Source organism: Meles meles, chromosome 7 (genome assembly GCF_922984935.1).
Source record: "Meles meles chromosome 7, mMelMel3.1 paternal haplotype, whole genome shotgun sequence".
Lineage (NCBI taxonomy): Eukaryota > Metazoa > Chordata > Mammalia > Carnivora > Mustelidae > Meles > Meles meles.
The window spans coordinates 145,265,449-145,292,698 of NC_060072.1; the positions used below are offsets into that span (position 1 = coordinate 145,265,449).

General features: G+C 45.5%; 1 protein-coding gene across 5 annotated transcripts; it reads right to left on the reverse strand.

Moving 5' to 3' along the window:
* Positions 1 to 393: 393 nt before the first annotated feature.
* Positions 394 to 26,834, reverse strand: RBM17 (RNA binding motif protein 17). Of its 5 annotated transcripts, none has more exons than XM_046012015.1 (12): positions 26,679 to 26,834; positions 20,131 to 20,268; positions 16,455 to 16,571; positions 13,560 to 13,726; positions 11,544 to 11,641; positions 8,649 to 8,705; positions 7,127 to 7,268; positions 5,102 to 5,253; positions 3,963 to 4,036; positions 3,056 to 3,154; positions 1,924 to 1,996; positions 394 to 1,796 (listed from the first exon to the last, which is right to left on the reverse strand). In XM_046012015.1, exons 2-12 carry the CDS (start codon positions 20,251 to 20,253, stop codon positions 1,693 to 1,695), a joined length of 1,206 nt encoding a protein of 401 aa, XP_045867971.1. In that variant the 5' UTR covers positions 20,254 to 20,268; positions 26,679 to 26,834; the 3' UTR covers positions 394 to 1,692. The 5 variants fall into 5 exon arrangements, with proteins under 5 accessions (XP_045867971.1, XP_045867974.1, XP_045867973.1 ...); XM_046012018.1 differs by lacking the exon at positions 26,679 to 26,834 and adding an exon at positions 25,855 to 26,057; XM_046012017.1 differs by lacking the exon at positions 26,679 to 26,834 and adding an exon at positions 25,807 to 26,057.
* Positions 26,835 to 27,250: the final 416 nt, after the last annotated feature.

Here is a 27,250-nt window from a genome sequence, read left to right on the forward strand (position 1 = left end):
GGCTGCCGGGAATGTTGGGGCACGTTCAAGGTGGGCCAGGCCAGGCTAGGCCGTTGGGCAGGTTAGGTAAATGGATGTACAGCTTGCAGTGGGTTTGCTGGCGCGCAAACCCTAGTAAGCCGAGGAAGGTCTGTACTTGGCATAAGCACGTTTAGGTACTTGTGAGCCCCCAGGCAGCCTCCACACTCAGGATTTGGTCCGGGTGGTCAGGTCCACAGGAAGACCTGCTCGAGTCTCAGGGATGCCATTGGTTTTATTCCTGCAAAATACTCAAGTGTGTAATTCTTGTACCTTTTATTCTTTATCCCAGACTTATTTAATAGAATATGTGCACTTTTATCAGAAAAACCAAGTCTTAATTCAGTTTCACTCAGTAAAATAATAGCACAAGAGAAGATGTTATTTTTTTATTTATGTTAAATAAAAACATGAGCAAATCCTTTTTTAAAAAGGGTCAGAATATTCCTTATGTCTCCAAACCATGGATGCAAAGAACTGTTGAGTGATTTTCCCTCCACAGGGTCACAACACACTTCCATGTGGTAATCACCTAGAGACAACACAGACGCGTACTCTCCAGCCGCTGCTCCGGGAAAGTCACGCGCAGTACGTGGGCAAGTAACAGAACACAGGCATAGCATATTCTGGATACACGTCCTGTGCTGGCAGTGAACCTCAGTACCAAGCACAGTCATCCGGTTTGGTCTGGTTTTGTTTTTTGTGGTTCTGCTGCATTTTTACCATACACACCACCATACGTCAAAGGTACAATTTTTCACAATTCCAGAATTCTATCAACTGGCAGTACAGGTTAAGTAGCCTGTGTGGCAACATTTTATAAATTCAAAAATTACAATAGAGAATTAACGCCATTGCGAATTTTGCCAGTAGAAATGTGACCCTCAAGGAGCCACCATTTCCAAAATACAACTGGACACGTTTACAATGTACCTGTGAATTCTAGAATCGACGTCATTTCGGACCTCCACTGAGACCACAGGACAGTCTCTGAGAACAAGGGCTAGATCCATGGTTCTTACACCCATCTACCCCTACACCCCACCACATACCCCACAGTCTAACCTCACCAAAGAGGATTTATCCAAACAGTCATGGCAGGTTCGCAATTCTTCAACCTTGCTCACGTCACAAAGAGTTTTCTATGACTGGAGTCAATGAGAACTTCTCTGTTAGAGAAAGCAAACATTTTCACCTTCGGCAAACTGCCAAGATGATGCTTTATTATAGAATTTATGAAGCTACAGTTTAATAACTTGCAGGTTTTATTAAAATGAATCAAAAAATGAAAGAAAAGCAAAGGATGACAATACAACCCCATATCCCAAAACTTTCTAGATTTTTTAGTGCAAGAAATGCTGTATCACTGAAGCATTTGAGAGTTCTCATGAAATCCTAGCAAAAAATGTAATCACCTCAGAAGTGGTAATAAAAAAAGAGAAAACAACCAGAGAGGCACACAGACTGTTTTGTTGGTTTTTTTTTAAGGATTTTTATACTATATTTAAAAAACCACAAAATAAAAAAGGGTTCAATCAACATGTATCTTAGAAGTCCTTCCAAGAGTCTCTGTATGCAGCAGCCACCCAGGCCGGCTGACGCCTTTTCCTTCTCTGCTCAGCCTGCAGCTCATTTAAGGATCATCGGAGATGACTCGTGCTCTAGTTCTTAAAATCAGACTTGCTCCGCCAAATCCAAGACCCTGAACTTATCCAAATTGTAGAAACATGCTTTTACCACCCGTCCACCAAAATACCTCCCATTCAGATCAACAACAGCTAAAAGACAAACAGAGAGAGTGTCAGTTAATACAGGCATCCCGTAAGGCATCGCCAAGAGCGTGTTCTACAGCTCAAGATCACAAATTGCATTTTTTTATTCTTGACACTTAGTGCTACCACTTACCTTTAATTGCTGATTCAACCCTCTCAAATTCTAAAAATATTCGTACTGCTTCATCATCAGGGGCACCAGGAATCTGGGAAAGAAACAACAATGTAATAATAAGTGAAGTTACCAACGGACATGTAGCTGAACGTGCTTCCTTCCTTAACCAGTCCTTGTCCGGGAAGTACTACAATTACCATCATACAAGACAATTCAGACACCAAGGATTGGGAAGTACGATTTGTTCTGCATCAAAAACGCTGTTACCGTCCGTTGTTTTTCTGAGTGTCTGTCTATGAGAGGCACTATCTTAGGTGCAAGCAACGCAGAGCTAAGTAAGTGGGGTGGCCTCCGACCCTTAGTCGTCCTACACCAGCGACACCTCAACAGATTATGTGGTCATCGGACAGAACGTGAAACAAGAGAGCAGCTGGAGCAGGATCTGAAATTTAATGAAAAGACCTGTGTCCAAACTGCCTCCCGCATTCACTCAAATTCCCCTGTTGGGGTCTCCAAGCATCCCCCCCACCCCCGACCCCCCGTTCATTCCCAGCACACCCAACCATGCCACTCGGGAGTGACCCCCTCCGGGATACCTCTTCCTCCTATCCAAATCCTACCCATGCGTTTCAAGCTCAGCCCACATCTGACTGCTCTATTTTTTGTGACCAAGTCCTTCCCTCGACTCCTGTATTTATAGCGACCACTACAGAGTCTAGCACCGCACATTCCCTATTTTTACATGTGCTTGTTTCCTTGTTTCTTCAACTGAACACACCACTGAGAGCACAGCCCACGTTTCCTGCCTCCCAAATGCACGTGGGAGGCACTAAATATACACTTGCCCAATGAAAGAAACCCAAGGCAGGTCCAACTAACGGAACTATTGGGCGCATGACAGGCCTGAATCACCAAACTAAACCTCCATCATAAAATGAAACATTTTATTTCTTCACCAAAAAAAATTTGAAGTCCTTCTTGCCTTTATGCTTAAAGTTGTTATAACCCCTAAGAGAAGGGTAACTAGGTAACATCTGTCGCCTTCAGGTCCTAACACACTCACAGCACACCTTGTTTCTATTTGCTGAAAATGTGTGGTAACCTGTCAGTTATAACTTGGGTTACAGACATGAAAAGAAAACCCTCTTACTTCAAATATCACACATTTTCCAACTTTGCCATATTTTTCACACTCTTCCTTGGTTTCCGCTTCCAAGTCTTCATCTACCTCTCCTGCACCAACCATGTTCTATGAACAAAAATGAGTTAGTTCAAGTATAATTTACAAATACATAACTGAGATGAATAACTTTCTTTCACGATGGCAAATGTTCTCAATCCCAAATGACACAATGAAAATTTTCATACTTGTAGTATGCAAAAATTGGTATTTCTTAGCAAAATAAAAATATGTATTTACATTTTTTAACATGCTGAATGAAAGCAAATTATGACCTCATGGCCCGTAACAGAGTACAGACGTACACTCTTACTCCATTTACTCATCTAACTGAAAAACAATTTTCTAAGCTTCTGTGCTACTTTCAGTATAAGTTGAAAAAGAGTGTCCTTCCTACACGGACAGATGCCCAAGTTAAACATGGCTCACCCGCTGCTCGAGGCAAAAAATAAGTGTGTTTCAGGCATGAATAATGAGCATAAGTGCATGAATGCATTTATGTTGTAAAGTAACAGGTGAAATAAGTAAATCTTTTGAGAAACACTAAACATAAAGACACACACATACATTAGGCTTCAAAGAGTCACAAGAGCATAACTAAGCTGAACTTGAAACAATTTCAAATATTTTAAAGCAATTACTCACTGTGGTCTTAAATACTGTATTTAGCAAAAAAACAACATTAGTGAAAAAGGAATCTAAAACATCAATCTTAATTAATAGAGTCTATCCAGAAGGATCATTTGCAAAAAAAATCATTTTCAGTTTTCTTTAACTGTCACCGTATCAGTAGGGTGGAAAGCATGCACACATAGCTCAGGGTGGAGTGACACGCAAAAATCAAGGTGGGAAAACTGGTTTCAATTCTGCTTCTTACCCTTAGGAGGACCACTTTGGTAGGACACTTAAGTATTTCAGTTAATGGATTTGAATCTGACTTCTTGGATGCATCTGTAGCAAAACATTTAAGATGTGGGCGTGTTAGAACATCGAGTCCAAGTTACGATGACTAATTTAATTTCAAGAGTACTTCCCACTATTTATGTCCTCAGAGTCATCGATAAGCTTTTATGCAATCAGCCTCTGAGCAAAAGTGTAGCCTTGTCTGTGATGAAAATATCTGCTCTGCTTTGGTATAGGTTTTTGCCACATTTCTACAAGTTTTTAGCGTCTCTAATTACCTGTGAGTTTTGCTTCGTTCACCTCCACAGTTCACGCAGCTGAGCGCACAGACCACAAACCTTACGGATCGGAGCAGTGGCACATGCAGTGTGGCCCAGGTCACTAGTCCAACCCAACAAGCCGCGGACTGGCCAGCCACTGGCTGACTCACCGCGCATACCCCCCCACATCAGGGCGACTGCCGACTTCTTCAGACAGACTGCGTGTCGAGAGGGCTGCCGGTACAGTTTCCTTCTTTCTTTAGGAAAGGGAGCTAAACTAAGATAGCCAAAATAAACTCAATTCTGCTCAAAATGTGAAGTTACGTTTGTCTCATTCCAATATGCCCTCAGCACAGAACAGAATAATCAAGTGAGAATAAGACACCAAGTGCTACTTGGTGGAGGCATCATCTAGCAACAGACTGTGAAATAACATCACATCTCACAGAGTGATGAATCTGAGAAATCACATTTAAAATGAAAGGGCAGGGAAAAAAAGTAAAGAACTCTAACAGGATGGACGAACTGTATGTGGCTCTTCCATGACCTAAAAACGTAACTAGGACTTCACCAGTTTAACAAGGTCTTTGCCGAGTACAAATCAGCATGAAGTCACTTCTCTGAGTGCTGTTTGTTTTCGGCCGGTCTCTCATCTTTTCTCCCCTGAACCTTCCTATCTCTAGATCTGTTCTAAACAAACAGATGAGCCTCTGGAGGGTCTGTGTCCACAACACAGAACTGGAATGCACCATAATCCCAAATTCTCGGTGACTCCAGAGAGGGCTGTCCTCTGGCGCTGGCCTGCCCCGCCCCCCTGCTCCCGCTGGGAAGGCGGCCTGGGGAGGAGACCCACCTTTCTCTGTGGCGTCACCCACAATGATCTTGCCTCCTCGCTTGCTTGTCTTCTCCACGGACAGTGCCGTGCTCAGCCCCTGCTCGTGCTTCCCAAGACCCTGGCCTTCCCGGAAGCCATACTTCTGCATGATTTTATGTGCTACTGTGCCACTGGAAGAGAACGAGAAGGAGCTCTTGGACTTGAAGTCACCAGCTACCGCATAAACCAGTTTTACATCACAGCAATCGCCTTCTGAAAAGAAAGCGTAAATCCCACATGGGCTTCAATGTGGTCCCATAGAATTACCAACAGGTCATTCGCTAGGAGTTGTAGGGATGTTCAGGATGGAAAAAACAATGCTGAAATCCTGGATATCCCAAGACCATCTCAGAGCTAAGGGAAATGTCCATTTCCTACAAGGTTCTCTCACACCCTATGAGAAAACACTGCATGTCCTGCGTGCCCCAGAGTCAGCCCTGCTCTACAGTTTCCGACCATGGTTCACTTACAAGTGTGCTTTCACATTACGTAGAGCACTGCATTTTTCTAAATAGTACAACAGAGTTTCCAATGAAAGCTCCAAAAGAACTCAGAGATCATCCATTTAACAGACGGAAAAACACATGGAGGCCCAGATTAGCTGACCAGCTTAAGGCTAGTCTGACTAGGAGCAAAGCCAGACACCCAACTTAAAAATTCTTCCAGAGGGGCTAACGGTCAAGCAAAACTGGAACCTACAACTCGATTCCCAGGCCACAGCTCTTTCTCCAGTACTCAGCATCCAAACTGCACTTGGAGGTGCTTCATGGGTTTCTAGGGGGGCCCCAGTGACCACTGCTATTTAAGGCTTGAATCTTAAAACCCTGCTTCAAATAACAGCATAACCTCGTTGTTTCCCTTACAAATTCCACTTGAACAAGCCAACCTAGAGCAGAGAAGCCTGAGGACAGCTGAGCTACGCCACCCTCTACCTTCCTGGGGTATATGATGAACACTTGATCCCTGTTCAAAAGGAATTCAGCAGAACAAAAACCAGCTTCATATCTGTCCCCCATTCAACACACATCCTAGGGCCAGAGTGGAAATGTTCTCTATCTACGCTGCTTGTAGAGGAGACTACTGTGACCGAGGAACTGCATTCACCTTCAGGTAATTTAATAACCACCAATTACGCCACAGAAAGCAGCACAGGTCAAGGAGATGGATCCCAACAAGACCAGATGCTGAAAACCCTCTTGCAGGGTGTGAGGCCCAGCCGCCTACTCCCACGGCCTGGCCCTCTCTCCAGGGGCTGTCCGAGTCAAAGCGCAGGCACTCAGGGTCGCTGCTGCAGTCACAGCAGCCCTGTCAGAGGCAGAGCGGAGGCCTTAGTGTCAAGGCGTCTCACTGACAGCTCACAGCATGAGACACACAGAGGCAACACTGCAAAATATTCTTTAAACCAAAACGCAGGCCAAATCCAGCGGGGGTCAAAAAACCCCCCAAAACAAAAAACAAATCCTCAAGCCCCACCAGAAAGTCAACCTTAAAACTGAATTTTATATGTCGGCAAACAAATTTTAATTATAGTCAGAATGACTAAGTGTTTTAAGCCCAAAGTGCAGAATCACCATCTTAAAGCAAATGGCTCATTTCATCAAGAAAAAAAAGTCACTCGCCCTTTGGATGTAGCATACGTCAGCTCTAATTTGTAAGGGCTACTTTGTTCGCAAATGTTATAAAAATCAACGTAAGTAATTATCACAGAAAGTGCTCCTATCCATAGACTCTAACGTTCAGTATTGAAGTCATTCTAACCTTCCATCAGAAGGCTTACTGCTGGATCCCAAACCCACCAGTGTCAGGCCAGAACACCCTCCACAGGACTCGAGCGCTGACTCTTAAGAAGGACACTCTGCGACCGAATCCACCAGAGTCTCCCCATAAGCTCGGGAGTGCCCTCATTCCCCAACAAAAGCTGCGTCTACTGACAAGGCTGGCAACACTCCACACCGAGTCTCGTCCTTCTCACGCCACTGAGATGAGCGCGCTCAGAACCATTACCCCATGTTGGCAAGGAAGGAGTTGCCAGGTCCAGTCGGAGATCTGGGTCTGTCTTGTTCCTCATATACGGGAGGAGGGATAGCAGCTTTGGAAGACTGGGAGCGAGGTCTTGAATCCTCTTCGTAAGGGAAATCTCGGGGTACTATTGAATAAAAATAAATCAGGTTTACCAAAATACTACAAAAGAATTCTGAACTAAATTTATGTAGATCAGTTACTTTCAAGGAGTTAAGAAAAAAAACAAATCAATCTTACAGTCACTACATGACATTTTTAAAAACCAGAGGCAGAACACTGTCTTCCTGATTCCTGCTTTGCTCCACCTGCTTCTATCTCCTCAAAAAAATTATTTTAACGTCCTGCTGAAATGTTATTCACCTTTTAAAGTGCTCTAAAATGACAACCTGTGTCTAAAACTTTAAGATGTTCTCTATGTTCCAGGTAGACCAGACCAACTCTCTTCGGCTGCTCACAGCATTTTGTGTACCGGTCTTAAGAGTCTACTCTTACTACCTCGTTAGCCCAGTAAACAAGGGTCTTTGCGATTAGGGACCATCATGCCAGAGCACTGAACAGGGAGGCTTTAAAGAGACCTAGATGCTTGGGCTCCACTCCCATAGACTAGGATTCTACTGGGGCTTATGGTTTGTCAGGTGTTTTCCATAAAAGGTATTTAACAATATCTTTTGAATTATTTTCTTTAAAAAGATAACATAAATTGGGCAACAAGTATTAAAAAGCACTAGAACAGGGCGCCTGGGTAGCTCAGTGGGTTAAAGCCTCTGCTTTAGCTCAGGCCATGATCTCAAGGTCCTGAGATCAAGCCCTGCATCAGGCTCTCTGCTCAGCGGGGAGCCTGCTTCCCCCCACCCCTTTCTCTGCTTGCTTCTCTGCCTACTCGTGATCTCTGTCAAATAAATAAATAAAATCTTAAAAAAAAAAAGCACTAGGATGACTGTATTTTCTTGGGATAGTTTAGGTGTGGTCCAATCCAGAGGATACAAAAATGATCTAGATGCTGTATCAAAGTTCAATTCCAACCCAAATATTCTAGAATAGATCACCGGGAGAAGAAACAGCAGGTGAACATGTTTTGGCAATCTAAGTAAATACAACACGTGTAAGGAAACGTTACTACAAAAAAATCTAATCGAGGAAGGCACTGCCACCTTGTGGAAGGTCATGAATTTAGCAGCCTCTAAACCCCAGGAGTATGAAAACTGTAAGTGAGCTACATTTGTTCTAAGCCGACTCCAACTATGAAATGGTAGAGAAAATAAAATAAATTACTGAAAAGCAAAGCATTTCACTGCATAAAACACAAGCCTCAGCCTGGCGTGAAAACTTCTAAAGCAAAGGAGTGAAGGGCGGTCGCCCCCTTGGCCTCCGTGGTGGGGCCAGAGGATGGGTTTCAGGTCATTACCCTTCGCGAGCAGAAGAGCTGGCTGCTTCCAGCTAAGACTTCCCCTGACCAGGCCCCAGCCGCCCGTCCAGTAACAAAGGACAAGAAGCGGATACGTACACTCTTTGTCCTTCTCTACTAGAGAAGTGGGTGGCGCAATGGCAGCTCCGCCCATACCTGCAAGACACGAAAGAAGCCCCCATTAGCGGAGGGGACCCTCGGGTGCGAACACCCCGTGCTGTACCACACCCCTTCTGGGGGGCGGGGAAGTGGACACCAGCCACCTCGTCCCTCCTGCTAACATTTACGAATCCATCTCTGAGTCTGGGATTAAAAACACAGAAAATGGGCGAAACAGAGGCAGACAAAATTATCTTCCTCACAGCAGGCATTCAAGAGCCCCAGAACGCAGTTAATGAGTGAACGCAAGGTGAAAGGACACAGCCCAGAGAATGAGCAGTTACTTAGGAACCAGTAACACAACCCTCCAGAGAGTCTGCCGGCTGTGAGGCGTTTTCGTAGGCGTTATCTCCTTTAGGTTTAATAAACCTTGCTCCTTCCGAGGAGTAACGGGCAAAGACAGAATAAAACCCAGTTGCCTGCGGCACCAATGCTCTCCGCACCACCCAGCCCACCAGCCCGCCCGCTTCCTTCCAGGGCGTCAACCACTGCAGCGGAACACCTGTTTGGAGGTGCGTGCTTCTGGCTCCTGGGCTGTCGCCATTCCTGCTCCTGTCTCCTGGACGACGACGACACAACCACCAAACAGGCCCCACTTGCCACCCAGCAACTGGAGAACACACACGGAGGACCTAAGAACTTTTCATTCAATACAAACCCTAACATGCATATTACAACTTAGTAGCCAGTGAAATGATCAAAATGATAAAATGTCCGTTAGAAAGAACTGCTTACAAACCATGCGGCAGCAGCACATGTGAGGTTTCACAGCAGCAACTCCTCTAAAGCCGGCGTCGTGCGTCACGGGAAACGCAGCCGGGCTAGACGACACACTTATGAAAAAACAGGAACCTGAATAAAACATGTTCTTTCTGAAATACCTCGTATCATTTTTTTTTTCACCTTGTCACTGAGACCCAGGTGATGGCTGACTGATACTGAAAAAAAATCAGCTCTGAGTTCAGTATAAAAAATGCAGGTGATTACTGGAAATGTGCCACGAATCTGGTTAAAATGTGAACACCGCTCTGCTAAGAGCAGCATGCAGAACAGCTACAACACCGTTATCTTCCTAATACCAGACTGTGTGGCTCCTGTCAACATTAAAAAAACAATGTCCTTAATTAAGAAAACACAGCTCCTTATCCGAAGGGCAGCCAATCTGTACGCTGGAAAGGTTAAGATAAACATTCAACCTATACACTGGCTTCTGAAGCAAGTCAATTAACAGTTGTTAGTTGGTGAGATAACGGATGTGGAACGTTTAACACAATGCCTGACATCCGGAGCGCACTCAAATGTGAACTCTCCTCTCCATTAGAAAGCCAGCATAGCACCTGGCCGGCCGTGCTCGGCACGTGTTTTGTTTAAACTGAGGTACAACTGGCACATGGCCTGTTTCAGGTGTACAACACAATGACTCACTGTGTACACTGCGACCACAGTAAGTGTAGACACTGATCATACACGGTCACAAATGTTTTTTCTTATAATGAGGGCTTTTAAGATCTACTCTCTTAACAACTCTGAAACACGCAATATAGTTTTATTAACTACAACCGTGCTGTACGTTACATCCTCATGATTTATTTTATAACTGGAGGTTTGTACCTGTTCATCGCCTTTCCCCACTTTGTCTACCTCCCACCTCCATCTCTAGCAACTGCCCATCTGTTCTCTCTGTATCTCTGAACTTGGTTTTTTGTTGTTGCATACAGTAAGCCTCCTATAAATATATTAAATTCGTATCTGCACTGAAAGATTAAGAATTCTAAATTATTACAGACTTGTCCCTTTCCAACTCAATCAGTATTTTAAATTGTACATTAAACCCTAAAGCAGCGCTGGCTGCACCCTGCAGAAGACCAGGCTTGCCAAACCGCTAGTCATACGAGTGCGTTCAAGTCCACAACTTTATGCCGCAACTTTACGGTAACATGACTCTTAGGTCCCATGCTGAAGATGACCACGTGGGTTTTCGGGCACATGAAGACCATGGAGAAGCTGACAGCGGACCGGGATTTGAACAGCAGTAATTCGCTCTGTGCCCTGGATTCCTCACCTTCAAAGCGGCGATAATCACAGCTCCTACCTGGAGCTGTGTGATGAAGCAGGTCATCTACGAAGATGCTTATTCGAACGGTACCTGGTATCCCGCAGACAAGCAGAAGACTTACATTCCTCACTTAAGTAAATCTCAACCTGCCCACCAAACTGGTCAACTAAACCAAGGAAATCCCAGCAATTAAAACACAACGAAGTTAATGTTAAAAGCGATCCATTCTCTCAAGAATGAACACTACTTAGCTATCTAGAGATCACGAAGAACTCAGCTCTAACACAAGGACAATTCTGCTTGTGAAGTTTCAGAGATGGAAGGGGCCTTATGAAGTACCTGGCTCAAATTCTTGTCACCCTGTTCTCCACAGACCCTGAGAGAAACCAACGTCCAGGGAAATTAAGGGATTTCCTCAGATTCATCCATGTTAGTGGCAAACACTGTGGAAACGAGTGCTTTGACTCTCTCTTCATGCTGAACAGATACACGGCTGGCGACACAGAAGAGGTCAGTGTGACGCTGCTGTGGGTAAGGAAACTGGTACGTACTTAAGGTATCCCCGAGATCTCCAAGCCACACACGTGAGAAAGTGATCGCGAAGCACAAAGTGAAAACAGGATGTAGGTTAAAACTGTTATGCAAACACGGACTGCTGGGATTCCAGGAGAAAATTACCCAAATCGATGTCAGCTGAACTATTTACCACGTTGAACATGAAAAGCAAACAGCAGAATGTCACCATGTTTGAAACGTGACATTTACGTTTCACGCCTTACTTCTTTTCCGCCTCTCTCGCTCATAATCTTCATCTTCATCAGAATCTGGATCTGGTCGCCTCGAAAACCCACTAGCTTCATGTCTGTCCTTACGCCTCCTGCGATAACAAAGGCATCAAAGATTCATTACAGAGGAACCAATTTAGAGATGTGAACCCAAGGATGTCGCCTTGACTTATTCTTGGCTAGAAAATATTCAAGCCCTCTCTTTCCCACTGAACTATTAATTTGGGGGGCTGGGAAGGAGGCACATGTGCAAATAACTGGCTGAAGACTAAATTCAGTAGCAGAAGTGAGCAAAGTGAGAAAAATCCAAAAGATTAAACTGAACAAATTTAACAGACACATGGATATAAGTAGCAAGAGAAATTTTCCTTAATGTTTTCCTCTTTGGGTTTTAAAGCACATCAACATAGGTAATATAATTAACATTCAATATTTATAAAATAAGAAATACAAATAAAGCCTTTTTACCCGTATCTTTAAAAAATATAAATAAAAGATGTATATATGCTTTTCAAAATTCCACCTGGCTCAAAATTAGTTAAAACTTAAGAAACATTTTAAGTATTTTATTTTATCTTTTAAAGTGAGCTCTGGGGCGCCTGGGTGGCTCAGTGGTTTAAGCCGCTGCCTTCGGCTCAGGTCATGATCTCGGGGTCCTGGGATCGAGTCCCGCATCGGGCTCTCTGCTCAGCGGGGAGCCTGCTTCCCTCTCTCTCTCTCTCTGCCTGCCTCTCTGCCTACTGTGATCTCTCTCTGTCAAATAAATAAATAAAATCTTTAAAAAAAAAAAAAAAAAGTGAGCTCTACTGCCCAACATGAGGCTTGAACTCATGACCCTGAGACCAAGAATCGCATGCTCTACTAACTGAGCCAGCCAGGTGCCCATAATGTTTCAAGTGTTTTAAATAGTTATGATTCTAGAAGAACAGGAAAAATGCCCAATTATTCAACTTCAGCTTTCTAAGTTACTTTTTTAACAATTCACCTAGAATGTTTATTTCCAAGTTTTCTGCATCTAGACGTGAAGTCTGCTCTAGCGTTTGTTTTCACACTGGAACGTAAGGGCAGGCACACTTTGGAGATACTGCTGGTTTGGCTCCAGACCACCACAGTAACAAAGGGAATCAAACAGAGTTCTTGGTTTCCCAGTGCATAGAAAAGTTATGTTTCCACTCTCCTGTAGTCTATTAAGTGTGTAATAGCCCTAAGCCTTAAAAAAAAACAAGCATATACCTTAATTAAAAATATTGCTAAAAAAGGCCAACCACCCTCTGAGCTTTCAGCAAGTCATAATCACTGATCGTATCACCAGAACCAATCTAATAGTGGAGAAGTCTGAAATACTGCGAGAATTACCAGGTACTAGAGACATGAGGAGGGCAACTGTTCTTAGAAAAATGGCACGGAGGGACACCTGGGTGGCTCAGTCAGGGGAGCATCCGGCTCCTGCTCTCAGCGTCAGGATACGGAGCCCGGAGTCAGGCTCCACGCTCGGCACAGACTGCTTGAGCATCCTCTCCCTCTGCCCCGCCTCCCACTTCCACAGGCACTCTCCCTCTCAAATAAGTCATCTTTAAAAATAAAGAGAGAGAAAATGGTGCTGATGGATTGGCTCCATACAGAGCGGCCATTTTAAAGATCGATTTATTGGCAGGGGAGCGGGAGAATCTCAGGCAGACTCCATGCTGAGCGTGCAGCAGGAGGCAGGGCGCCACCTCAGGACCCCGAGATCAAGACCTGAGCCAAGAGCAAGAGTCGGATGTTCAACCAAATGAACCACCCAGGCGCCCCACCACAAACTTTTAATTTGTAAAAAATACTGCATCTGCGAAGCACAATAAAATGAGGTATGCTTGTACAAAATCTTAAAAACAGACTGATTCCTTCTGATGACTGCTTAGAACAACCACGAAAACTAACTTCAGCCTTACAGGCAGCACAAAGGTTCATTCATTAATATCACAATGATATTTCAATGTAAAATATCCTCGAATCCAAACAGAGCCTTACTTTTCTCTCTCTTCTATTTCTTTTTGTCTTTCCAGCTCCCGCTGTCTCTGTCGTTCCTCTCTTTGGCGTTTCACTACTTTCTCATAATCATTAGGAAACATGGGATCATATTCATCAGCTAAAGGAATCAAAACTTCTCCTGCAGAAAATCCACTGGGAACAGGATCCTGAGGAAGGTAAAAATGCCAAACTATGTATCATCCTCATGTTTTAGAATTTTATTCACAGTCAAAGAATATGAGCATTAGGACGGGCTCTGCAGGGCTCTGCAGACCACCCATCTGTCTCCTTTGTTTTATAGACAAGGAAACAGAAGCCCCAGGAGGGTTAGTGACCTGACACGGCCACACACTAGGTCGCTATGTAGCAGCTGAACCAAGAGTTCCCTGCTCAGTTCAGTATTAATTCCATAAATTCCTAAACAAGCTGCCACCATCTAAAATTTCAAGCAATACATTGACTATTTATAATAAACAATGAATACTTTTGTTTTAATGTCTCTACGAAAACTTAAATAAATAATCCATGAATAATAATCATTCTTGTGGTCATTTAACAGCCTAATTTTAGATTCTGCTTACATGGAAACATGATATATTCAGACTTCACAATAAAAGGCAGAAAGGCTTTCTGAAACCCTTTGGAATACACATCCCTTTCCACGTGCGCTGCATTTCAGGAACTGAGTCTGGCACAGGTGGATATAATTCCCTTCATCATTCATGCTCTGGGGTCCACTAAGATCATTTTGCATTTTTCTGTACATTTAGAAACCGAGGCTACTCTTTGAGAGAAAAAAGGTAGCCTTGAAGAAATCAGAAAAACAAAAGGTAGACAGAGCACAGCTGACCTGAAAATGGGACCTAAACCTCCACACTTTCGTGTTAGTTTCTGAGCATAACTCCTCCTCAGTTATCTGAGGATGCGCTATCTGAGTGATCTGTGAGAATGAGATGCCTTGACTGGTCTCCACAGATAGCCCGCGCAAGCCCAGGCTGGGACTAAGGTCTCTGAGGGCTCACTCTGCACCGCCTTCAGGAAGGACGCTGCCCACACTCACAAAGGCAGGACAGTTGTTCGTAAAATGTATTTTGTGCTGGAACCTAAGACTGATGTGATACAAAGAGCTTACATTCACCATCAATGGGTCTAAATCCCACCACTCCTGCATTACATCATTCCATCTGATGTTTTGTATTGTAAAACACGCATTTCAATGCTTCCTTAGAACTAAACATCAGGAACCATGACGTCCAATGAGTATATGAGAAAAACAGCTATAATCAGCTTCAGGCCTGAACAGTGGAAAGTTTATACGAATCGATTTAAGGAAAGGTTCCCAAAGCATCGGTACAAATGTGCATCCGTATAAAAGACATTTTAAAAGACACAGAAGCACATGCACAAGACTCCCTTTCAGTTATTATTCAGACAGGATGGCAGCTGGCAATTAACTACTCAATGCATATACTACTACCAACACAAAGTTTCTGACAGAACCAACTGTCAGTACCAAGGTTAATTCTTTATCATTTCAAAATCTGAAAGTAAACAACTTTCACTGTATAAATCCGCTGAGTGGAACAATGAGCCATCGACTGGAAATGCTATCAAGAGTAAAGCGATCTGTCCGATTTTTAAAAATTTAAACATTAACACCCCAATGCTGGAGAAACTAAAACACTCGTATGCTGTGGGGATATCACAGAGTCAAGACACAGTAAGAGAAGACAGTGAACCAGATTTTGATGAGATGCAGTCAGGGAAAATTAGGTAGATAATCTGTGGGGAAAAATGTGACTGACGAAGAATCGCCAGAAACATCTCCACTGAGGGACCCCTTTCCTCCTTGACAGACGATCGGCCTGCAGGACCAACACCCGTTCTTCTGGCCCAGAAGGCTCACGATAAAGGCAAATGAGGGGAGCAGATTCCAAGCCAGAACAGTTTGGACTAAAACTAAATACAGAAGGAGGGGTCATGCAGTTGGGACTGTGTCTCAGATTCACTTGGGTTCTTTCTAATGGGTGTGGGGGTGCGGGGTGGGACGAGGATCTTGCTAGAAAGAGCAATAACAGCATATTCTATTTATTAACATTTTGGTCATTTTTCATCAAGCAATTATGTGCGCACGGTCACATTACACTCCTGTAGTCACACTGCCTGACTGCCACCGGCGGAAGGACAAAGTTCCCTGACGTGATTTTAACCACAGCCCACACTGAATTCATTTACCCCCATTCTGTGTCACCTGAACTATGTTCTCTGTTATCTTTGTCCAGATCCTCCCCATCCTCACTAACCCATTTACAGAGCTGACGATGTCTGTTTCTTCGTTTTTAAGATGATGTAAAATCGCCGAAGGTAATCAAGGTTCGGCTGGCAGAATTTCAACCTTTTCTCTATTTTCATCCATAAGACGAAAAGCACTAACATTCCTTTTTGATAGCAGAAATTAGAAACAACCCATATATCCAGCTTTAAGTGAACTAAATCAATTATAGTACACCCATCTGAGGAAGTACACTGAATCCATTAAAATGATCCTACAGTCCTGTGCTTTTTAACACAGACGGTCACCATAAATAGAGTGAGAAAAGCAAGTCAGAGAACAGTAGATAGAGGCAGAGAATGGAAAGCTATTCCAAAACTTAAAGTTTTTAACTTCTAGAAGGTAGGAGTGAAGTCCTACTGTTTTCCTTTCTGCGTCTCTCCAGTTTCTGATTTTTCTATGATGCACTATTTTATGTTCAATACTAATTTTTAAAATCCAGTTGAAAAGGACACTGGCTAGCCTACAAAGACCCACTGAGGGGGACCGTGCTCTGAGAACACGCTGGTGAAACAGGAGAACCCATCGCGGGGCTAGGGTGGGTAGGGAAGGCTAGGGCTCACCTTCAGGCCAGCTGCGACGTGCGGGGGGGTGTCCACGATCTGCCGGTCATCTGAAGAGCCGCCTCGCTTTAGGTCGATTACTGGGGCGAGTACTGTACTCTGTTTCGTTCTCTGGCTCTAAAATCATGGAAAAACAAAAGGACACTGAACCTTCAAACTAAAACTCATACTGTTTATAATAAAGCTTCGTGGTCTCTGTAACAAGCCTTCCAGAAAAAAGCAATCTTAAAACAACAGCCTTTTAATTTTAATTTAGTTATTACCATTACCACATACCAATTCCTGTAGCCTTTTTTTAACAACACAAATTTCCTCTATTTTTATAAAAGGCTTACAGTAAGCTTGGTTTCTTTTGTTTAAATTTGCATATATATAATATACGAGAAAAGCTCTAACAGTGATTTTCCCTCTGAGCACAGGAGGGCAAGTCTGTAACGGCACAACACACTCCAAGTGGTGGGAGTCTTTCACCAGGAAGAGGTGTGTCTGCACATCCTCAGCAAAAGATACTTGCGGAGGATTTTTCCCCTCCCAGCTGAATCTAAACTCCTACCTCTTTTATTATGAACCCACAGAAAAAACTTTAAAAAGAGAACAATCCTCCTTCATGTCCCAGCAGCCACTGTTCCCACGTTTCCACATTTTCTTCACCGTACACGGTATTTTGCACTTAACCATCTGAAAGGAAGTTGGAGACTCACAACACTTTCCCTTAACCTCCCCAAACTACAGACTTTCTGTTACGTAAGCACAGTACTACCACACCTAGTAGAATCAATAATCCCCTGTACCATTTCCCATTCAATTTACACTCAGGTTTTCTAAACTGTCCCCTAAAATGACACTTAAATAGCTGATTTTGTTTTGAACCAAAATCACACCAAAGTTCCACAACTCATTTGATTGTTAAATCTCTCAATTTAGAAAAGATTCCTTTCCCAGCGCAGAGCCTCTGTCTCCTTCTTTTTCCCGACACCTGTAAAATGCTGCATGTTCTAGACCAGTCTGATAACTTCCTGGTGGTCCAGTTTCACTTACTCCTCTACGCCCTGGAATTCCGGAAAACCGAGTGCCTCCCAGGTGCGGTGCTGGGCTCCGTTTGGCCCCAGCGCTGCAGCCCGTGGGGCCGGGCTGTCCGGCAGCAGCTTGAGCCTCAGATGGGCAGGGCAGTGACCATCTGGTCTTGTGCTTACAAAGCTATGACCCCCCTGCGCAATTTCAAGGGTTATAGGTTTTCACTGTTATTCCTACAAAGGCTCAAACTAAACCACCATCTCTCTTGAATTTACCAGTGCTTATAATGTTAAGGAGACAAGCTTAACCCAATCATTAGATACAGAATCCACCAAGTGAATACCACAGTTGAGAGGACAAGGAGGGAGATGATCAGAACCATGTATTTTTCTACCACCCACAGATGAGAGCACAGCTCCATCTTTCGGTTTTATGTAAAATTTTCTCCACCAAACACCTTTACAGGTTTGGTTAAGCCAACCTAGTCCTGAGTAATTTATTAGTCAATTAAAGCTATGAGAATCAAGGCAACGTACCTTAACTTCCCTTCAAGAAGAAAAAAATACTAACGTCACACAGCAATCTCAAAAAGATACAAGAAAGTTAGCAGAAATGATTTCACAGGCCGGTTTTTATTCTGACCTGTCTTTTAAAAACCCATCTGAAAGCTCAGGAGACGACCTCGTAGCTGACATCACTCTACCGGAGAAGGGAAAACCTGGCGGGTGCAAATTAAACTGAGGCAGATACTACAGAGGATGTCTGAGTCTAGACTCTTGGTTATCAGCACCTCACACTTTTTCATGCGAGTGAAGTAACAGCACAGAAAAATCGGTATGTGATGAATAAATTTCATTAAATTTTTTAGTACATTTTTTGAAAGGATCTATTTTCTCAACCATATTTTATATAAGCTAGTTTTTAACCTACAGGGTGTAAATACACTCTGACTGGAGAAAGAAGTGATCCTGAAGTTAGCCTGGGCAGGAAGAAAACAAATTGGTCAGGAGTTTTAAAATTTGGCTGCAAGTGATCTCTGAAGCTGACCGTATTTACACTGGTAGTTAAAGAACTAGCCCAGTTTCTCATCTGTGTGCATTCTGTGTAGTTTGACTTCTCTTCCGTTTTGTTATTCCCCATTGACCTAAGACTGTCCACTGGTCACAGCCACTCCGTCTGGCTGCATTTACGTCCTTAAGCGTGACACTGCTTACCGCCGGCGCCATCTTACAAAAGGGAGTATCAGGCCTCGAGGAAAATGATTCATGAAACGGTATAAAACCTTATTCCTCAGTCTCGTGCGCCGAGTAAAAATTACATGAAATTCAGAAAGATTTAAAAAACTTACCAATTTAAAAAAATTAGAAGGAAAAATAAGACTTACTTTGCTAATCTTTCCTTCAAGTAGGGTGAAAGCTTGTTTAAAACAAAAACATTCTGTCTCTTTAAAAATACTGGCATAAAAAAATGTAAAATCTCATCATGATGAAGATGAGAAAGACAAAAACCCTCATCAGCAGAGCTGACAAAACAAACTAAAATTTTCAGACACTGCTGCTTTACCTGTGGGTATCCTGATCCTCAAAACCTTTCACAGCGCTGAGCACTCATGTGAGCACTTCAATACGAGCACCGATTGAGGAGGTAGTAAAGGAAAAGAAAAATAATTCCAGAACTTTAAGAAAATGTTTATGATGCAAAATTCCAAACACAAAATGTAAAGAGAACAGGTTCGTGAATCCTTAAATCTCTCTGACCCAATGACACCAGCTGAGCCATCCAGAAGCCCCAAATTCAAACGTTTTATCAGTAAGTATTTCAATACATCTCTAAGGCAGGTTTTCTTAACTTGTTTCATTATTGCTTCCCCCTCAAGAAACTTAATACATTCTTCCCCGCCCATAAAACGTCACCACAGATGTTCCATGTATCTGCTCACGAACCTAATGTGTGTCTGTGCTCCTCACATAGAAAGAGCAGTTTCACCCCATTAGGACGATATTCATCCCCTTCAGGGGAATACAGCCTCCCCTGGGTCATACACTCTAAAACCTAAGGGCCTTAAAAAACCAGCAAATCAGATACCATTCTTGTTCCCGCAAGTGCAACACTCGGTGGATAGCGCGTTCCGGATGTCGCGTGTGTCATTCCGTTTCAAAGCTGGCACCAGTGCCCAACACGGACACAGCAGGAACAAACCAGTCCTCCCAGACTACATATGCCCGACACACTCAGACCATCGGAGCCCTCATTAATGCAAACAGATTATGAATTCGTGCACAGCCTCCCTCCTCCACGTGCCGCCTTCACACCACCTACAACCAACAGCAGACTCCTAGGCCTGGACCCAGGAACACAGCTAACGAAGCAACATCTCAACCAAATTTTCGGCCAGCCTCAGACATACTGAAGCCTGAAAACCACTGCTGGAAACAGTCCTGCTTTTTCCTTCATTCCGATTCCCTGATACAGTTCTATTCCCAGGACGAGAGAAGCACCATGACCTTAAACTCCGTAATTCTGCCCCCACAGGGCCTCTCCCCGTATACACGTTTAGCCCTCCGCATTTGATACACAAGCAGAGGAGAACCTGAAGTACCCGTGCTCCCGAGGAGGAACGTGCTTTGTAGAGCTCTGCTCCCACACCATGGGGGCATCTTACCTTGGCCTGCGTCAGAGCTGCCTTCTTGACCTGAAGCTGGGACTGCAGAAGTTTGAAGTTTTTGGACCAGCCTTCCGTTTTCGAGTCACTGGTCTCCACTCCCAGGTCATCGTACAGGGACATCTTTCCAGTTTAATGCTGAAAGGCAAGGGGGATGAGGTTTAAAGAATGCAAAATACAGGAAGGATTTCACATCTTTCCATGTTAAAAGAACTCAGTATCATGGAATTTCACAGGTGAAGGGTACTGGGAGAGAACACCTTGTCCAGGAAGCTTCAGCAACAGAAGCCAAGATGCCCGATGCTGCCAATCACTGCCCCTTCTAAGGCTAGATCTGCGTATCAGTTTACAAACAAACTTGCAGGATCAAGTAATTCAGGAGTGAAATCACGCTGCACTATTGCACATAACGATTATTAATAATTACATATTGTCAATTAGATGTATCCAGTTTTTAAAAGTTCTTTTTTGTCTCAACAAAAAGTAGAAAATTTACAACAGCACATTCCCAGGTTGACTTAGCACGAGTAGCTATGTTTTATAAAGAAGAAATCTAAACGTATGCCTAGAAATTTCAAGAAAAGCAGAAGTGACATGATGTGCTATCAGATGCTGTATTCTCATAAACTCTGAATGGTTACTGAGGAGAGCAGAGAGTAGATCATAAACACCCTGACTTCCTCGTATTCCACCAAGTTGGGGTTTATAATCTCTGAGAACACTGATTACCAAGATAATCAATAATGTACAGTAAGTGATCAATACATAATATCCTTGCTGATCAGAGGAATGCAAGACAACAACAGAAAAGGTCAGAGTTCCCACTCAGGAAGCCTTATCAAGCCGGGCCGGAGTGAACACAGCATTGCTGGAGAAGCCTACGACATGCCACCATTAAAGCCGAGCCTCCTAGAGAACTGGGACTCTGCGAGATGAATCTGCCCAAGGTCACGGTGGGAAGACCCATTTCAAACCTAGTCATGGGAACAGCACAACCTAAATCCCTACTGTCACTTTTTTAAAAAACTCAATGTTCTGGGTGAAACCACAACAGAGACCACTTCCCAAAATTAAAAAAAAAAAAAAAAAAAAAAAAAAATCTCTTTCTCACAGATGGAAAGAGAAAAAAAAATTTCACGGAAATCCCGAAATTGCAAAATTCTCAGCATAGGTACTTTCTGATTTATGGACACATTCCAAAAACTCTTGTCAGTTCCCAGGTCCAGACAGCACTTTGCCATAGAAACTGTGCTAAACAGATCCTGTTTCGCCTGTGTCTGTCTCTCAGAAAGAGAGGGTACTATAGACGAGAAGGAAAATATTCCTTCATCTTCCCCGGTTGTGTCTGACTCAGGGCAAAAACTTCTCTCTGGCATATGCTTACGTCTCCGTCCTCTAAGGCTGGTACTCTAAGACCCTGCCACCGCGACATCCTGGCCGACCTTGGTCCCACTCTGTGTGGGCTGGCTACCAACACCGCCCGCCGCCCCCCAGAAGAGCTGGTCTGGGTCTGAGCAGAGCAGCTCTTGACCTGGAAGTCAGGGCCCAGGCAACTGTTGCTGCTTTTCGGTCTCTTCTATTCCTTAATATTCCAACCCTCAGATTACCTACAAGCTCTCAGGTTTGATTTCTAAATGAAAGGCTCCCAAGGCAGTACAGAAACAGGGGGAATAAAGGCGAGCCCAGGGTACTGGTGGCCGACTGCTCTAATGAATCACCTACGCATGGAGGCGAGCTTGCATGTTCTCCTCAGTAGGCTTCCGTGACAACTCACCCGCTCGGCTGATGGCACGAACACAGAATTTCCTAGACAGCGTCTCTAACGGAAATAAATGCCATTGCCTGCAGTGCCGGACAAAGTGAACGTTTTACTCAGGAACTTGGCAGCCCATTGTCACGTTAAGCTGGAGTCACTGAGGCAATAAAGACACAGCAAGGAAAGCCCCTGGCGGCCACTTCAGAACCCGTTTTAATCCACACTCTGGTAAACCTCATGAACACCGGATCCAGTCTGTTGAGTCCGTTGCTCTGTCCCCAGACTACAACCACCTCTGACCCAGAGAGCTGAAAAGGAAGGCAGGCCAACTGCACAGGTAATGCTCTATTTGCAAATCCCTCCCAAGCCATCTTTCCAGAAACTTCTGGCCAACACGAGTGCCCAGAAGGAAGAGCAACGCACCAGAGAACTTCAGAGGCTTTCAAGCACCTTCTGCAGAGCCCACACGGTATTCAAAACGAATCGTTCTTATCTAAATACATACCCTTACACTTTATAAATTTCATCTGAAGAACTCTGAGCAACAGCAAAGAAAAACAATGCTGAATGTCCAGCTTGCTACTGTGGTTCTCGAACTACTTCAAGAACGACATGCACCTTTCATCTAACCTAGTCTTACCTGTCTGGACTCTCTTCATTCAACTAGTCCCTAAACCAAACCCTAACTGTGGGTTCATTTGTTTTCTCTTTCCTTATTCTCATAAAGGCAAGGGAAGACGAGCACATTCTGGGAAACAAATATAAACCATGAAGCTTTGAGGGAAATTGTAAACAAAGATAAATTACCAAACTTTGTTTGCAACCCAAACTCTACTTCTCCCCATACTTCTTCATAAAAAGCTTCAGAACCTCATCAAAAATGGTATTTACAAATATGTTTGTGCCAATGGACACAGGTTAACCAAATACCCACTGAACTGCGAAGGGAACAGATTAGCTTATCCTTTTGTGCAGCTCCAATTTCTGCACAGGGAGGAATTCAGTAAATAAACATTTGCTGAGATATCAGCCATTAAGTAAAGTCTGTGCAGCCACGTGAATCAGTAGTGAAACGACACGAGGCCCGAGGTCCCACTAGAAAGGCAGAGACAGGCAAAAGGTCTGGAGACAGACGGTGCTAACGGCTGTACAGTGTGTACGCACCTACTGCCACGGTCCCACGCACTTAAAATGGTTCAGATCCCAAGCGGTGTGTAACAGACACTTAGCACACACGGAAGACAGCTAAACAGGAGGCAGAAGCCGCAGCGGGGAGAGGGCACGAGGTGACAGGCTGCTGACTGACTGACGCCAGCCCATCTCCCTACCAGGAAGCGTAAACTTTCACGGAATTACTTTCCCAAATTTGGGAGCGAAAAGAAAAGTCAAACAGTATAGAGGATCTGTTCCTCCACCAGAGTTCTTCCATCCAAGAATCCAGTATTTAGCCAAGATTTCACGGCTGAATTAATGAGGTCCCAGGGGCCACACTTCCGGTGACTCCACTTCCAAATCGCAGCCGGTCTGCTGACAATTCCATCTGATTTTCCTCCCTCCCCGAGCTTCGAAAATCACGAGGCAGCAGAATCTTATGTTCATCTAAACCTCCATTTCTGTTCTCAAAACTTTCGAAAACACACTTCAAATATTAGAAACTGATGTCATCTCCCAGCATCTGCCGCTCTTCGGTTAACACAGAGCTCACAGATCAGATCTGTGAATCAACAGTAAATGAGGAAGCGCTTTCTGCGCTTTTCTCGCTGGAATCGAACTTCAAATCCACAAAACTGGATTAATCACAGCAATGACATACTCACTATCCATCCACACACGTACGGCCGGCTTTTCATTCCTGTAATGCTACAGCACCGGTGAATTAGCCAAGAGTCAAAATCTACTTCCCGATGCCCACCCCCTCCCCATCCCATTCAAGTGATTTCTCCAGCCCAGGGGTGGGCAGCACCCTGCATCCCATTCCCATTAATTCCGGACTATTCTTTGACATAATGTGATTTCCTTAAAAGGTGTGCACATTTTCATCTTAGCTGTCTGGAGCGCTTCTAATACAGCAGAGTTGATCCATGCGCTCTTCCCACTGCAGCCAGGGAAATGTAACGAGCACTGTCGAGACTGCCCGCACAGTACCTTAACCTCATGGCCGCCGAGAGGTCAGAGGGCGGGGCACAGTTACTTCATGAACTCCAGTCCCAGGGAATAAAAACCCACGCTAACATCTGGGTACACTTCAAGCCAGGGTCAAATACAAACACGGACCCGAGACGTTTAGAACTTTAAAATCCCTGTTTCTTTTGTATGGTAACACCAGGCTTTGATCAACGCATCTTTCTTGATGTGCCATTTTTTTTTCCTTAAGAAGAAACACAGTAAACACGGTTCTGCCAGAAGAACGATGACTTGATAAAATTCTACCTAAGCTCTCAATGTGTTTTTTAAACGTGCAACTACTAGAAAAAGAACACGGAACGAATCCTCTCCGAAACAGCCCATCTATCTCTTCTCTCACATGATCTCTGAAGCCTTCGGTGACTGCCACCCCACATAAACCCTTCGTCCTCAGCGTGTTTCCCCTGAACACACTCGGAGCAACTCCCATAGGTTACGGTGCCTGCTGATTGACACCCCTGTCTCTTCCCCTATTTCAAGCCCCTTAAAAGGGCTGTTTTTGTCTTCATCTTTGTATCTCCAGCTGAACACCATGCTTTGAACACTGTAAGCACATTGTAAATACTTTCTAAATGTTATCAAGTGCACCTACTTAATTTACATTATCAAACAGTAAGATGTTCAGATCGGCCTTTTAAGGACACAACTTATTTTAAGTGGTATTTGACCTAAGTGTGCTAAATTTTAAGTTGCACACCATCATAATGGGAGAAAAACCACCACTACCATACAACGGAGTCGAAGTCCGAGTTCTGAGCACCTAAAGCAGCAGCATGGTAAGAGACCTTCTGAAAAAATCATTAAATAGATACTCATGTAACATACAGAAAAAATGAAGCCTAACGAACATGGGAAAGTACGTACAGACAGAAGAAAAAGGAAGGGGACTATAGGGGCGGTGCATGTTGATGTTCACAAAAAATATAGGTAATAAGCAATAAAAGAAACCTGCCCAGTTGTAAAATTTACAACGGCTCTTTAAAGAATAAAAACATTTTCTCCCTGTATGTCCACCTCTGACACCCTGGTTACACCCCTTCTTAGGCTGGAGAGTCTGACAACAAAGTCCAAGAGAGTCACCTGGAATGTGGGTGTGTAACAATCCGTCCTCGACCACCCACTGTTACGACGGCCTTGGGGGATTACTAGCCCTGGATGTTCCCTGAAAATAATTTAAAACACACCCGGTAAAAAGGAAATCCATTCTGCACATTCACAGTTGGGAATACACCAACAACCGCCCCCCCACACCCCGTTCTTGTTTTCTGAAGGCTACCTTTAGTTATCACAGAACGCCACCATCACACAGCTTTCCGCTGGTAACAGGCCCATCACACCCTGTCATATTCCTGTCTCACAACCTACTCGCTCTAAGCTGTACCGCAGGCCGCACGTCTCTTAAGAAAATTCTAAAACACACCTTCTGCTTAAGTTATTCCAGCTTAAGGTATTCCTCAAATACCTCTGTTACGGTGAAAATGGTGGTGACCCCTATCTCCTAAATGTGCGGAAACTGAGGTGCATCCTTTAAAAACCCCACCTGTTGCCAGGTGACACAGTGCTCACCGGCCCTTCTCCAGGACACGCGACTTTCCACCCGGAGGCCTGGCTCCAGCAATAAGGGCCTTCAGCGTCTGCCCTTGACTGCCTTCTCTCGACCCCCCCCCCCCACCTGATCCTCGAAACCACCCTTCCTGCAGTTTCCAGAATGCGCTGTGGTGCTCCTCCCCGGCTACCTTTACACTTCTGTCCTCCACAGCGAGACTTTCCCCGCTCGTGCACACCTAACCAAACACCTCCCAGACTCCGCGGCAAGCACCACCCCCTCCGGGAAGCCTCGGATCAAGCCGGGCACGGGTTCTTATTCAACGCCTGTTTCCCTAGAGCCCAAAGCCCCGGAGAGTAGGAACCCAGTCTTCCTCATCCTGCGTCTGCTGCTCAGCGCGCAAGATCCGGGCCAGGGAAATGCCCCCAGACCATGCCTGCCGCCGGAGCGTCGGGGCTACGACACCGCCTTCACAAGGTCAGGGGCCGAGGCGGCCGGAGCTCCGCCTCCCATCGCCCGTCCAGGGGAACCCGCGTCTCAGAGAGACGTCAGCATCCGGAGTCCCCCGTCCCGCCGCTTCCCCGCTCTCCGCTCCCCGGGCGCTGGGGGCGGGCACAAGCGTGCTGGGCCACAGGTGACACAAGCCCGGCGCCCAGGGTCGAGGCCCCGGGCAACTTTCTCAAAACAGGACCGACGGAGAGGGGAAAGGAAGAAAACAGCAAGGCAGCGTGCTCGGGTCGGAGCGAGGAAACACACGGACGGAAAGGGAAGAACAGGAGGACCGGCAGAGCTCCAGGGCCCGGTGACCCGAGACACATAAAGGGAAGCGGCGGCGGCGAGCGCCGAGGGGAAACACGGCGGGTCGCCCGCCGCCGGGGCCACGGGCCCGCCTTCCGGAGGCCAAGGGCTCGGCGACTCCGGGGGGTCCGGCCCGGGACCTCTCGGCTCCCTCGCTGCGCGGCCTAAAGCCGCGGCCTCGCGTCCAGCGCCGCCCGGGGAGGCGCTCCCGCCCCGGCTCCCCGCCAGGCCGCCCGTCCGGACGCCGCCGGGGGAGCCACTTACCCGGCCTGCCCGGCCGACTCTCCCCATGGGCCGCGGCGGCGCACCGGGGCCGAGGCGCCGCGGACAGGGCGGGCTGGGCGCACTCGGCGTAAGCCCGCGACCGCAAGACCCGAACCGGCGCCAACCCCTACGCCGAGTCCGCAGGGCGCGCGGCTGCGCGGGGTCAGGGAGCGTGTGCGGCCGGGAGAGAGGCACGCCTGCGCCTGCGCCGCGGGCCGCTTCGCCTCACGCCCCCCGCCGGCGGGAGGACCGCAGTGCACCTCCCCTCCGCCGGCTTCCTTCTCTCCCGCCGTAAGGGGTCGCAGTGGTCCGAGTTTATGAAATTTCAGCCTGGGGAGAGCCCGGCAGTGACCCCGATGGTGAGGAGGAGAAACGGTCCGAAGGCTGCACACACCCTCCTGGGGAGTCCTCTGCTTTCTGATAGGAGAGGGCCCCCTCCAAGCCTCCGTTCGCGTTCATCAGAGCCGTGCATGTCTAAGCGCAGAGCTGAGAGTAAGTCCCCGAGGGCGGGAGGCGCGGGGCACCTGCTGCCAGTCGCCCGCGGATGGGGTCCCGGGGGCGCAGGAGAACGT